The sequence below is a fragment of the Hypanus sabinus genome, chromosome 29 (genome assembly GCF_030144855.1).
Source record: "Hypanus sabinus isolate sHypSab1 chromosome 29, sHypSab1.hap1, whole genome shotgun sequence".
Taxonomy (NCBI): Eukaryota; Metazoa; Chordata; class Chondrichthyes; order Myliobatiformes; family Dasyatidae; genus Hypanus; species Hypanus sabinus.
In genome coordinates this window covers 2629919-2644513 of record NC_082734.1, presented here as the reverse complement: position 1 = coordinate 2644513, position 14595 = coordinate 2629919, and the positions used below count along the sequence as shown (strand labels likewise).

General features: G+C 49.6%; 1 protein-coding gene across 5 annotated transcripts in view; it reads left to right on the top strand.

Moving 5' to 3' along the window:
- LOC132382879 (integrin alpha-M-like) overlaps nt 1-14595 on the top strand; it is a 66496-nt gene that overhangs the window by 26149 nt on the left and 25752 nt on the right. Inside the window, exons 1-9 of one of the 5 annotated variants that reach the window (XM_059953380.1) lie at nt 6150-6207; nt 10098-10212; nt 10894-11006; nt 12027-12103; nt 12399-12513; nt 12855-12985; nt 13535-13680; nt 13970-14123; nt 14339-14489. In XM_059953380.1, coding sequence (XP_059809363.1) covers nt 6168-6207; nt 10098-10212; nt 10894-11006; nt 12027-12103; nt 12399-12513; nt 12855-12985; nt 13535-13680; nt 13970-14123; nt 14339-14489 — 1042 coding nt within the window. In that variant the 5' untranslated portion in view covers nt 6150-6167. Of the gene's footprint in view, nt 1-6149; nt 6208-8538; nt 8654-10097; nt 10213-10893; nt 11007-12026; nt 12104-12398; nt 12514-12854; nt 12986-13534; nt 13681-13969; nt 14124-14338; nt 14490-14595 lie in introns of those variants that run through there. The other 4 variants (XM_059953381.1, XM_059953382.1, XM_059953383.1 and 1 more) reach the window with 4 other exon arrangements.

Here is a 14595-nt window from a genome sequence, read left to right as displayed (position 1 = left end):
TGATGCTGCGGTTTTATAAAGCACTGGCGAGGGCTCACCCTGAGTATTGTGAACAGTTTTGGGCCCCTCATCTTAGAAAGGATGTGTTGGCATTGGAGAGGGTCCAGAAGAGGTTCACAAGGATGATTCTAGGAATGAAAGGGTTATCATACGAGGAACACTTAATGGCTCTGGGTCTGTATTCACTGGAATTTAGAAGGATGAGGGGGATCTCATTGAAACCTTTCGAATGCTGAAAGGCCTAGACAGAGTAGATGGGGGAAGGATGTTTCCTATGGTGGGAAAGTCTTGGAGAAGGGGGCACGATTTCAGTATAGAGGGGCGCCATTTCAAAACAGATCTGCGGTGAACTTTCTTTAGCCAAAGGGTGGTGAATTTGTGGAATTTGTTGCCACATGCGGCTGTGAAGGCCAGGTCATTGGGTGTATTTAAGACAAAGATTGATAGGTTCTTGACTGGACACGACATCAAAGGTTACAGGGAGAAGGCTGGGAAGTGGGGTTGAGAGGAGAAAAAAAGGATCTGACATGATAGATTGGCGGAACAGGCTCGATGGGCCAGATGGCCTAATTCTGCTGCTATGTCTTATGGTCTTATGGTCTATATCCGCTCCGCTATTTCATCATGGCTGATCCCGGATCCCACTCAACCCTACACACCTGCCCTCTCACCATATCCGTTGATGCCCTGACCAATCAGGAATCAATCAACTTCCGCCTTGAATATACCCACGGACTTGGCCTCCACTGCAGTCTGTGGTAGAACATTCCACAGGTTCACCACCCTTTGGCTAAACAAATTCCTCCTGACTTATGTTCTAAAACAGAAGTTCGCCCCTCAATTTTGAGGCTGTGCCCTCTAGTTCTGGATACCCCCCACTAGAGAAAACATCTTCTTCACATCCACCTTATCTAGTCCTTTAAACATTTGGTAGTTCTCAATAAGATCCCCACGCGTTCTTCGAAATTCCAGTGAGTACAGGTCCAACGCCGCCAATGGCGCTCATAAGTTAACCCCTTCATTCCCGGAATCATCCTCGTGAATCTCCTCTGGACTCCTTCCAATGCCAACACATCCTTTCTGAGATATGGGGCCCAAAACTGTTGACAATACTACAAATATGGCCTGATTAGTGTTTTATAAAGGCTCAGCATTCTTTACTTGTTTTTAAATTATTTTCCCCTTAAAATAAATGCCAATATTACATTTGCCTTCTTTGCCACACACTCAACCTCTGGATTAACTTCTGGGCGCCTTGCACGAGGAGTTTCAAGTCCTTTTCTAAAAGAATTCTTACAGATTGGTCAGGCAAGATTTTCCCTAACTACGACCTTTTTATCCAAGTACTCTAAGACTTCATCCTTAATAATCGACTCCAATGTCTTCCCAACCACTGATGTCAAACTAATTGGCCTATAGTTTCCATTCTTCTGAAATCTAGTGATTCTTGAAAGATCATTGCTAATGCCTCCACGATCTCTTCAGCCATCTCGTTCAGAACCCTGGGGTGTAGTCCATCTGGTCCAGGTGACTCATCTACCTTCGTACCTTTCAGTTTCCCAAGACCATTCTCTCTAGTTATTGTAACTTCACATACTTCATGCCCCGACACGTGAAACTTCCGCCATACCGCTAGTATCTCCCACAACGAAGACTGATGCAAAATACTTATTCAGCACGTCTGCTATTTCATTATCCCCCATTACTACCTCTCTAGCATCGTTTTCCAGCGGACCAGTATCCACTTCTTTTACACTTCATGTATCTGAAAAAGCTTTCGATATTCTTTTGAATGTTATTGGCTAGCTTATCTTTGCATTCCATCTTTACATTCTTAAAGACTTTTTAGTTGCTGTATGTTGGTTTTTAAGAGCTTCACAAACCTCTAACTTCCTACTAGTCTTTGCTCTATTATATTCCCTCTCTTTGGCCTTTATGTCGGCTTTGACTTGTCTTGTTAGCCATGGTTGTACCATATTTCCTTTAGAATACTTTTTCCTCTTTAGGGTTTATCTTTTAGGATCAATTCTGACCAACACCTCTCTCAAGCCTCTGTAATTACCTTTATACCCCTGTAATACTGATGCATCTGACTTTAGCTTCTCCCTCTCCAATTTCGGGGTGAATTCGATCACATTATGATCACCTTCCCCTAAGGGTACTTGTACCTTAAGGTCTCTAATCAAACCTGGCTCATTGCACAACACCCGATCCAGAATAGCTGATCCTTTAGTGGGCTCAGCCTCGAGCTGCTCTAAAAACCATCTCTTCGGCACTCAAGGAATTCCCTGTCCTTGAACTTAGCACCGCTTGATTTTCCTGGTCTACCGTACATTGAAGTCTCCCATGACTATTGATAGTAACATCGCCCTTTTGGCATGCATCTTCTATCCCCATTGTAATTTATAGGCAACATCCTTGCTACTGCTTTGGTGTCTGTATAGAACTCACATCAGGATTTTTACCCTTGCAGTTCCTTATTTCTATCTGCAATGAACAGTCAGATTCCGACCCTATGTTACCTCTTTCTAATGATTTGATTTCATTTTTTTTACCAACAGAGCAGCTCCACCTCCTCTGCCTTCTCGCCTATCCTTTGGATTCAATGTGTATCCCTGGACATTAAGCTCCCAGCTGAAATATTTTAGCCATGATTCCATGATGCTTACAACATCATTCCTGCTGATATGCAAATGTGGTGCAGGTTTTTCTGCCTTATTCCGTATGCTGCACGCATTCAGTACAACACCATCAGTACAACACACATTCAGTACAACACCTTCAATACAACACGCATTCAGTACAACACCATCAGTACAACACACATTCAGTACAACACCTTCAATACAACACGCATTCAGTACAACACCTTCAGTACAACACGCATTCAGTAAAACACCTTCAGTACAACACGTATTCAGTGCCACACCTTCAGTACAACACGCATTCAGCACAACACCATCAGTACAACACGCATTAAGTACAACACCTTCAATACAACACGCATTCAGTACAACACCTTCAGTACAACACGTATTCAGTACAACACCTTCAGTACAACACGGATTAAGTACACCTTCAGTACAACACGCATTCAGTACAACATCTTCAGAACAACACGCAGTCAGTACACCTTCAGTACAACACGCATTCAGTACAACACCTTCAGTACAACACGCATTCAATACGATACCTGCAGTACAACATACATTCAGTAGAACACCTTCAGTACAACACATATTCAGTACGGGTCAGGTCACAGATCTATCAGTGGGTGAGCATCTGGGGGACAGTGATCACCGCTCCTGACCTTTAGCATTATCATGCAAAAGGATAGAATCAGAGAGGACAGGAAAATTTTTAATTGGGGAAGGGCAAATTATGAGGCTATAAGGCTAGAACTTGCGGGTGTGAACTGGGATGATGTTTTTGCAGGGAAATGTACTATGGACATGTGGTCAACGTTTAAGGATCTCTTGCAGGATGTTAGGGACAAATTTGTTCCAGTGACGAAGATAAAGAATGGTGGGGTGAAGGAACCATGGGTGACAAGTGAAGTGGAAAATCTAGTCAGGTGGAAGAAGGCAGCATACATGAGGTTGAGGAAGCAAGGATCAGATGGGTCTATTGAGGAATATAGGGTAGCAAGAAAGCTTAAGAAGGACCTGAGAAGAGCAAGAAGGGGGCATGAGAAGGCTTTGGCGAGTAAGGTAAAGGAAAACCCAAAGGCATTCTTCAATTATGTGAAGAACAAAAGGATGACAGGAGTGAAGGTAGGACAGATTAGAGATAAAAGTGGGAAGATGTGCCTGGAGGCTGTGGAAGTGAGCGAGGTCCTTAATGAATACTTCTCTTCGGTATTCACCACTGAAAGGGAAGTTAATGACGGTGAGTACAATATGAGTGAGGTTAATGTTCTGGAGCATATTGATATTAAGGGAGAGGAGGTGTTGGAGTTGCTAAAATACATAAGGACGGATAAGTCCCCAGGGTCTGATGAAATATTCCCCAGGCTGCTCCATGAGGCGAGGGAAGAGATTTCTGAACCTCTTGCTAGGATCTTTATGTCCTCGTTGTCCACGGGAATGGTACCGGAGGATTGGAGGGAGGCGAATGTTGTCCCCTTCTTCAAAAAAGGTAGTAGGGATAGTCCAGGTAATTATAGACCAGTGCGCCTCACATCTCTGGTGGGAAAGCTGTTGGAAAAGTTTCTTAGAGATAGGATCTATGGCATTTAGAGAATCATGGTCTGATCAGGGACAGTCAGTATGGCTTTGAGAAGGGCAGATCGTGCCTAACAAGCCTGATAAGAGTTCTTTGAGGAGGTGACCAGGCATATAGATGAGGGTAGTGCAATGGATGTGATCTACATGGATTTTAGTAAGGCATTTGACAAGGTTCCACACGGTAGGCTTATTCAGAAAGTCAGAAGGCATGGGATCCAGGGAAGTTTGGCTAGGTGGATTCAGAATTGGCTAGCCTGCAGAAGGCAGAGGGTCGTGGTGGAGGGAGTACATTCAGATTGGAGGGTTGTGACTAGTGGTGTCCCACAAGGATCTATTCTGGGACCTCTACTTTTTGTGATTTTATTAACGACCTGGTTGAAGGGGTAGAAGGATGGGTTGGCAAGTCTGCAGGCGACACAAAGGTTGGTGATGTAAATAGTGTAGAGGATTGTCGAAGATTGCAGAGTGACATTGATAGGATGCAGAAGTGGGCTGAGAAGTGGCAGATGGAGTTCAACCCGGGGAAGTATGAGGTGGTACACTTTGGAAGGACAAACCCCAAGGCAGAGCACAAAGTAAATGACAGGATACTTGGTAGTGTGGAAGAGCAGAGGGATCTAGGGGTACATGTCCACAGATCCTTGAAAGTTGCCTCACAGGTAGATAGTGTAGTTAAGTAAGCTTATGGGGTGTTAGCTTTCATAATTCGAGGGGTAGAGTTTAAGAGACACGATGTAATGATGCAGCTCTATAAAACTCTAGTTAGGCCACACTTCGAGTACTGTGTCCAGTTCTGGTCGCCTCACTATAGGAAGGATGTGGAACCATTGGAAAGGGTACAGAGGAGATTTACCAGGATGCTGCCTGGTTTAGAGTGTATGGATTATGATAAGAGATTAAGGGAGCTAGGGGTTTACTCTTTGGAGAGAAGGAGGATGAGAGGAGACATGATAGAGGTGTACAGGATATTAAGAGGAGTAGACAGAGTGGACAACCAGCGCCTCTTCCCCAGGGCACCACTGCTCAGTATAAGAGGACATGGCTTTAAGGTAAGGGGAGGGAAGTTCAAGGGGGATATTAAAGGAAGGTTTTTCCACTCAGGGTGTGGTTGGTGCATGGAATGCACTGCCTGAGTCAGTGGTGGAGGCAGATACACTAGTGTAATTTAAGAGACTACTAGACAGGTATATGGAGGAATTTAAGGTGAGGGGTTATGTGGGAGGCAGGGTTTGAGGGTCGGCACAACATTGTAGGCCGAAGGGTCTGTAATGTGCTGTACTATTCTATGTTCTATGTAGTACAACACTTTCAGTGCAACACGAATTCAGTACAGCACCCTCAGTCCTGTATTCATACTTCTCAATTTTGTCTCACCAGGCTTAAACTTTTGATTCCCAAGTTTGTCTGAGGTCTTACCAACATCTACCTTCCACAACCTCTCCACTAATTGTTTCTGGCACTCTGGTTCCCATCCCCCTGCACATCCAGTTTAAATTCCACCGGGCAGTATTAACAAATCTTCCCGCTAGGATATTAGTCCCCTTCCAATCCCCCTGTACAGGTCCCGCCTTTCTTGGAATGATGCAAGAATTTTATACCTTCCCTCCTGCAACATCTCCTTAGCCACGTATTAATCTGTATATTCTTTCTGGTTCTAGCCTCACTAGCGCGTGGCACGGGCAGTAATCCTGAGATTACAACCCTGCATGCCCTACCCTTTAATTTAGCACGTAACCCCGAGCTCTCTGTGCAGAACCTCGTCACTCACCCTAATCTCATCCCTCCATTTCGAGCGACTTTCTCTATCAGCAATTTGTCAGCCACATCTTATTTCATGAACTGTGGTTTCTGTGTATATGACTCCTCCTTCCCCTCCGCCCCTCCCTTTCATCTTTCCTTCCGCCCACACTTCCTAAACCTTTCTGCCGGAATCCTACACGAATGTCTCGCTGCAGGGTCTCTGTTCCGTTCCTGCTGATCCGTGAGTCTTTGACCTCCCCCACCTTTGTGGAAAGGCGCTGGGTGGGAGGGTAGGAAATCGAAGGGCCTTGGCCTGTTGTTCCTGTTAACAGAGAGACAGTGTGGAGGTATAGAGTTGCCTCATATCAGGAAAGTCCTTACCGCTTCACCACCCCACTCTATCGTTGCCCGTGCCCGTTTCTCCCCCTTCCTACCATTTACCCCATTCTCCCCTCACCTCACGCTACCCTTACTCCACTATCTCCTCACCGTCCCCCCTCCCCTCCCCTTATGACTGCTCCCTACCTCCTGTCCGTCCCTCTACCATCATTCTATTCCCCTTCCTCCCCTCTCCTTTTCCTCCGGTCTCCTATCATTCCCCTTCCTCCAACCTCTTCCTTCTCTCTCACCCTCCTCTCTCCATTCCCTCCATCTCCTTCCCTCCCCTTCCCCTCCTTCCCTCTCCTTCCCCTCCCTTCTCTCTCCCTCCTTTCCCTCCTTTTCTCCGTCTCCTTGCCATCCCCTGCTCTCGCCATCCACCTTTCACACCCCTCACCCTCAGTCCATCCCCATCTATCCCCCTCTTGCTCCTCTCTCTCTCCCCTACTCCCTCACTCTCTCACCCAAAGCGGTCTCTCCCCTCTCCTTCCTCCACCGTCCCTTCGCCACCCACTTCTCTGTCCCTTTGCCCTTCCCCTCAATCCATCCCTTTCCCTCCCCTCTTTCCCTCACCTTCTCCATCCATCCCTCCGTCCCAAGGTCCTCTCTTCCACTCCCTCCTCTCGCCCCTCTCTCCCTACTCCTCCATTCCCCTCCACCTCTCTCTCTCTCCCTCCCCTCCCTACTTACCTCCCTTTCTGTGTTCCTCTGTCGCAATTTTCCGGCCGGTCTCAGCTCGCTTTCGCAAAGGAAGGAACAATGACTCCATTGCCCCATCCTGTCAGCCGGCGAATGGGGCAGTGTATTGACTTGCCGTCCCGCCCTTCTGTTCCCCACCGCATAACAGCGGTATAGAAACTATCCCTGAGCCAGTGGGACGTTCTTTCGGGACATTCGGCCTGATGGGAGACTGGTGAAGGGAGAATGTCCGGGGTGGGTGGATTATGTTGTCTGCTTTGACGAGGCAGAGGGAAGTGTAGACAGGACCTTGGAAAGGAGGCTGATGTACTGAGCTTTCGTTCGCAGGTCAGAACACGGGCAGAGCATTTGCTCAATCAGGCCATCTGGCAGGATGCTTTTTATGGTGTGTCGATTGTTTAAAAATTCCATGCGGGACAACTTGGAGAGAATGTTTCTTTAGCTTCCCGAGGCAGTGGAGGCACTGGTGAACTTTCCTGGCTGTGGTGGCGACCTGGTGGACGAAGGCAGGCCATTCACTCCTTGGAACTTGAACCTGAACTCCCTCGACATCAGCATCACTAACGTAGACAGGAACAGATGCATCCCGCCCGCGTCTTGAGGCCAATGACCAACTCTTTTGTGTTGCGCTCTTTTGTGTCCTAAGCGCCTTCCTGGCAACCAACTCAGCGTTATTTAAGATAAATAACGAGACCCGACGCAGACTGGGAGACCGCTTCGCCGAGCACCTCCACTCCGTCTGCCACAACAGACAAAATCTCCCGGTTGCCACCCACTTCAACTCTGCTTCACATTCCCATTCGGATATGTCCATACATGGCCTCCTCTACTGCCATGATGAGGCCAAACTCAGGTTGGAGAAGCAACACCTCATCTACCGTCTGGGTAGTCTCCAGCCCTTTGGCATGAACATCGAATTCTCCACCTTCCGGTAATTCCCTCCCTCTCCCTTCCCCCACCCCAGTTTCACTCTGCCTCCTCCTCCAGCTGCCTATCACCTCTGTCATGATTCTGCCTTCTTCTACTACCCACAGTGATTTCATCTTACATTCCTTCTTCACCTTTCCTGCCTATCCCCTCCCTGCTTCCCCTCCCCCACCCCTTAATCTTTCCTCTGATTGGTTTTTCAGGGGGCACCTACTAGCCTTCTTCCCACCCTCCCTCCATCTTCTTCATAGGGCCCCTGCCCTCTCCCTCTTCAGTCCTGACGAAGGGTCTCGTCCCGAAACGTTGACTGCTCGTCTCCACGGATGCTGCTCGACCTGTTGAGTTCATCCAGCGTGTTGTACGTGTGTTAGTTATTAACCGAATACCATGAGTCTTCAGAGTCAGTTGACCCCACAGTCCAATTTCTCCGACAAGGCAAAGGTGAAGCGTTGATATGCTCTGTCCAAGTTTCTCAAGCACTATGACGACAAGTGTGGAGTTAGATACTATCACGATTAAATAATAATTAGCTGACACCTGCAAATTCACAAGCACAATTGCCGTGTCTTCTGCGCTGCCGAATCCATGGTTGTGACAGAAAGACCATCAAAGTTTGCAAAGTGATCTGGAGTTGCTGGAGAAATGGATTGAAAAACAGCAGATGCAATTTCATGCAGAAGAAGGTGAGATGTTGCAATTTGGGAGGACAAGCCAGGTTAGGACTTATATAGTGAACGGGGGGGGGGGGTTGCACTGTGTGTAGTAAAACAAAGAGATCTGGGAATGCAGATCCATAGGTCCTTGCAAATGGCGACACGGGTAGATAGAGTCATAAAGAAAACGTTTAGCGCATTGGCATTTGTGTATCAGAGTACTGAGTACAAGAGTTGAAGTGCTATGTTGAAATTGTACTAGACAATGGCGTGGCCAGAAATGTACTCGAACCCCAGCGTCTTGTGCAATCTATAAAGATGAAACAATGCAGAGAAGAATAGCAAAGATTTTAGCGGGGCCTGGATCTGAGGTAACTGGAAACGTCTGAGGAGATTTAGTATGTCGAAGATTTCTACGGAAGCTTAGTGGAGAGCATACTGTCTTGCCGTCTAGTACAGAGCGGGCCACTGCATGGGATCAGAAAAAGCTGCAGAAAGTTGAAAACTCAGCCAGCTTCATCAAGGCCACTAGCCTCAACTCAGCAGGACACCTTCAAAAGGCGATGCCTCAAAAAAGGTGCCATGCATCATAAAGGACTTTCGTCGCCCAAGGACATGCTCTCTTCTCATTGCTACCATCAAGGAGGTGGTACAGGAGACTGAAGACACAAACTGAAGGGTTTAGGAATAGCTTCTTCCACCATCGCCATCATATTTCAGAATGAACAATGAACACATGAACCCATCAGCATTTCACCTCTCCGCACTAATTTAATTGCTAATATACATTCTTCTTATTTAAAGTTATAGTTTATAAATACGATGTGTTGCAATGTACTGCTGCCGAAAAACAAAATAAAATGTCACGATATATGTCGATAGTATTAAACATGATTCTGATTCCAAAGGATTGGGTAAGTTAGGACTTTATTCCCTAGTACGGAGGAGAATGAGGAAGATCTTATAGAGCCGTACAAAATGATTAGTGGAGTAAATAGGGCGAGTGCTAGCAGGCTTCCGCTGAGGCTGGGAGAGACTCGAATTAGAAGTTACAGGTGTAGGGTGAAAGGTGGAATTTTAAAGGGCAATCTGAGAGGGAACTTTAGTTAGGGGTGGTACAAGTTAAAAGTAATGGATAGGGTTCGATTGTAACACTTAAGAGAAGCTTGGTTCGGTACATGGAGATGTACAGACGGACATACTGCAGGTAAGTAGGTCCAGAAGTCGAGGACGACATGGGATATCTGGGCCGACGGGCCTCTATGGCTCTTAAGTCAACTATTCAGTTGCAGAAGGAGGTGATGAGACCAAGGTGAGAAGTTTGGTGATGAGATTGGTTGGATTTGTGAGCAAGACTGAGATTGGAGCAGAGGAAAGGGGTGTGTTGTGGGGGGTGGGGCGGAGAAGGATAGGGGTCGGAGAAAACGCAATGATTGACACATCTAGTAACTGTTGGTCTGTCCATCTCTCACAGTCTTCCTGTTCTGCAGAGGTTTCAATATCGATTCCCAAAACCCAAAAATCCATCGGCAAGATGCAGACTCGTATTTCGGATACCAAGTGCGAACTTTCGGGGGAAATGATAAAGCGTAAGGAAAAGGGTCATCCACTCCCACCCCCCCCCCGCCCCCCGTCGAACGCACCGCCCTCCCCTCACCCACTCTACTCCCGGACCAAGCCCCGAGCGTCCTCTCTCCTCCCACTCCCAACATCCTGCGTTGCAGAATAAACATGTGACTCCACCCCTAACCACATCCTTTATTTTGTAACTGTTTTCCCCAACCCATTAACCGCAAACATAAACATTAAGCTCGAGAAGAAAGCATCGAGGAGGGAGGGAGCCCCGCGGAAGGGAAGGCGAGGAAGGAGTGACGGCTAGGAGGAAGAATTAGGGAGGAGGAAGAGGTGGTGAAGACAGAGGAGCGAGAAGAGGAAGGGAGGGGAAGTAAAGAGGGATGGATGGAGGGGCGGTGAGGAACGATAGAGCGGCGTTGAGGGATTGGTGAAGATGAAGGGAGGGGGAGGGAAGGAGTAGGGTGAAGGTGGAGGGGCAATCAAGGCGGAGGAGCGTTGGGGGATTGGTGAACAGAGCGAGGGAGGTGAGGACGGGGCCGTGGAGAGGGCGGGGTGGAGGGTCAGTACTAGGGGCATAGATGTGGTGAAAAGTGCGAGTGGCGGTGAGGAAGATGGGCGCTATAGAGGGAGGACGGATTGCGAACTGCGAAAGCGTCGCCCACACCGATTGATCACTTCCTTTTTCCCTCGGTCAGGGATAAAATAATCGTTACGGCCCCCCTTGCGGCCGGCTCATCCGGGATGGGGAACGGAGCCGTGTACAGCTGTGATGTCCGGCGCAGCGGGTGTGACCTCCTCCGCACTCCAGGTCAGTGATGTGGAATCCCCACCTCCTCCGTCACCTATACACACTCTCCAAACCACCAGCACCCTCGTCCACAAGCTCCCACTCCATCTGTCCAAATACGCACACACGGCGTCCTAAACGCCCTGCATATGGACACCCCTCCGGCAGTCCAAACCTTCATCCATCCAAATCTTCACTCTACTCCATACTGAAACAGCCACCTCCTCAGTCTAAACCTCTACACATCTCAGTCTTCAAAGCTCCAACCTACTGCGTCAGAACGCCAAAACCCCTCCGTCCTCATCCTCACTAACCTCCATCCAAAGCAACCCTTGTCCAAACCTCGACACCCTAAGTCGAACCCCAATCCCACTCCGGCCGTCTCCACCACCCTTTTTCAAAACCCCTTACCTTTCCATCCTCAATCCTCCTCCCATCAAGCCAGACCACCATCCCTCTGTCTAAACCAGAACCCCATTCCACTCCGTCGAAGTCACAACCATCGTTCGTCAAAGCCCCCACCTCACCCTATCTGTCCTCAAACCCCATCCCACACTACGCCAACCGTCCTCAAAACCTCTCCCTCCATCCTCAAATTCCCACCCTTCTCCATCCAAACCGTCAACCCCGTCCGTCCTAGAACACAGGCCCTCCGTCTAAATCCCCATTCCCCGTCCCCGAGTCCCACCACCTCCATTCACAAGCCCCACGCCCTACGTCCAACCCCCACCCCTTCCGTTCAACCTCCACCCCCTCGGTCCAACACCCCACGCCTTCTGACCAAACGACTACTTCCTTCCATCCGAAACCTCCCGCCCCTCCTTTCAAACTCCAAAACCCTTCTTTCCAATTTCCTACCCCTCCATCCTCAAACAGTCACACCACTGCCGTCTGGTCGATCTCTTCGACGGCCCTGAGGATTCTTAGCGAAAGTTTGCTCGTGGTGTGGGGGTGCGGCGCGGTGTTGCCTCTGCATTCGAGTAGCCGCCGCTTCCCTCCGGCTGCTGCTGACACTCCATGTGCTTGTGACTTATTCCTCAGTTTCGCCGGGCGTCCATGTCCGTGGGTTGGGTCTGTCAGTGTCCACCACCCTCAGCGCCAGCGAACCACAGCTACTGGTAGGTGCGGTCAGGCAACCACTCCCTCCTCACGGACCCTACCTCCCCCTTGCAAAACCTCCCTCCTCACTGCCTATCCATTTCCCTCGTTCCTCGTCGCCCATCCCTCCTCCCCATCCCCGCTCACCGCCCTTCCATCACCTTTTCATCGCCGTTCCGCCCTCCTCGCGAACAACCCTTCCTCTTAATCCCACCCACGACGACGCCACTCTTTCTCACTTCGTCCTCGCCGCCCACCCTTGCACTCCCTCCGGCGCCACATCTGACCATTTTCCCTATCTCTTTCCCGGGACAGGTATGTTCACCCGCCCTGTCCTACACATGCGGAGACAATACCTACGTGAACGGAATCTGCTACCAGTTCGACGGGACCCTCGACAACCCTCAAAACAGGACCCCTGCTTTCGAAGGTAGCCATAGCAATAAGGTCAGGGAAGGAGGAGGTCGTAGAGAAAGGGAATGGTGTAGGGGAGGAAGGGGTGAGAGGAACGGAAAGGGAAGGGATTATGAAGTTGGGGAGAGTGAATGGAGTTAGGAGCGGCGTACGAGAGGGAACGGTCACATTCAGTAGAGGGGTGTAGAGGGGAAGGGGTCACTGAGACAAGAAGAAGTGTAGGGAAGGGTAGGGCTCACAAAGAAATGAGGAGTGGAGGGGAGGGAGGGTGTCGGAGACGGGGGTGGGGATTAGCGATGTAAGGGAAGTAGGGATTTGCAGAACCACGGCCTCTTTAACACCATATTTGATATATAGGCTGCCCCACCGTCAAGTTAGATGTGGCCTTTCTGATCGATGGCTCTGGAAGCATCGAGAGCAATGACTTCGCGATCATGAAAGATTTTATCCTGAAGGTCATGAAGCAGTTGAAAGGGAAGGACGCACAGGTGGGTGGGTCTGTCTTTCACCTCCAGAGCCCTGTGTCACTGACCGCGTCCAATTCAATGCATCTTCTTCCCACCGTTGCGCAGTGATCCCGCATCGCCAGAACCCTGTATCCCCACTGACGCTAATCCACCTACCTCAAGCGGTAGGTCACCTATCTCAGTGACCCTTCTTCCCCAGCACCGTGTCACTAACTGTATCCCCACTGACGCTAATCCACCTACCTCAAGCGGTAGGTCACCTATCTCAGTGACCCTTCTTCCCCAGCACCGTGTCACTAACTGTATCCCCACTGACGTTAATCCACCTACCTCAAGCGGTAGGTCACCTATCTCAGTGACCCTTCTTCCCCAGCACCGTGTCACTAACTGTATCCCCACTGACGCTAATCCACCTACCTCAAGCGGTAGTTCACCTATCTCAGTGACCCTTCTTCCCCAGCACCGTGTCACTAACTGTATCCCCACCGATGTAAGTGCGGCTCCCTCACACCGTCCCCCAGTCACACCTCTGTTCAGCGCCCTGCGACACTCATCCAATCCTGCCCACAGTTTGCCCTCGTACAATTCTCGGATGAGGTGCGGACAGAGTTCGCCTTCAAGGACTTCCGCAAGAGCACAGATGAAGAAGGTCTTGTCCGTGGCATCCATCAGATGGGAACTCTCACCTACACACCCAGCGGGATCAAATACGTGGCGTAAGTTTAACTCCGGGGTTGTTTGGGAAGGAAGGGGTGGTACGTAGGGTAAAAGGGGGGTCTTCGAAGACCAGGAGGGGTATAAGGTAGGGTGCGGTTACAAAGAGGTGGATGGACGGAGGGGAGGAAGGGTCCTAGAAGCCGGAGGTGTGTATTGGAGCGAGGGGGGTCACTGCGACGGGGAGTGGTGTAGTGGAGGGAGGAGTTTACTGAGTCGGGGGGGGGGGGTAGGGGCTGGACGTATTTTCTCAGACGGAGTGTTTCTGATTCCTGTGTCCCACTCTGTCAGGGAAAAGATCTTTCAAGAAGCGGATGGCGCCAGGCCCGAGGCAAAAAGAATGATGATTGTAATCACAGACGGTGAATCCAATGACGAGAGCGTCACTTTTGCCGCGGCCATACAAGCGGCAGAGTCCAAGAAAATCGTTCGATACGCAATTGGGGTGAGTCACACCTTCTCCCATCCAACAGCCCACCCCCACCCCACGGATCGGACACCGGACACACTGTGCTCACCTCACACTAGGTACACAACCAGTCACTGAGCATTGGACACACCATCTCTCCCCGCGACTGGGCTTCAGGCACACGTCTCTCCCCACCCCCACACTTCTCTGTCGCTGGAACCGGGACACAACCTCCCTGCTATATTCCTCAGGTTGGTGACCTTTTCGACACTGAAAAGGCAAGGCAGGAGCTGAACACCATAGCGTCACATCCATCCAAAGATTTTGTCTTCAAAGTGAATAGCTACGCGGCGCTGAAGGAGATCGAGGAATCTCTGAAAGAGAAGATTTTTGCGATTGAAGGTTTGAGCTGTTTCTCTGATAGCTCCTCCTCCTACCTTTCTCCCGCCCCTTCCCGATCTCCGTCTTCCCCTCCCTCTGTCCCTCTCTGTCTACCCAACTCCATTGG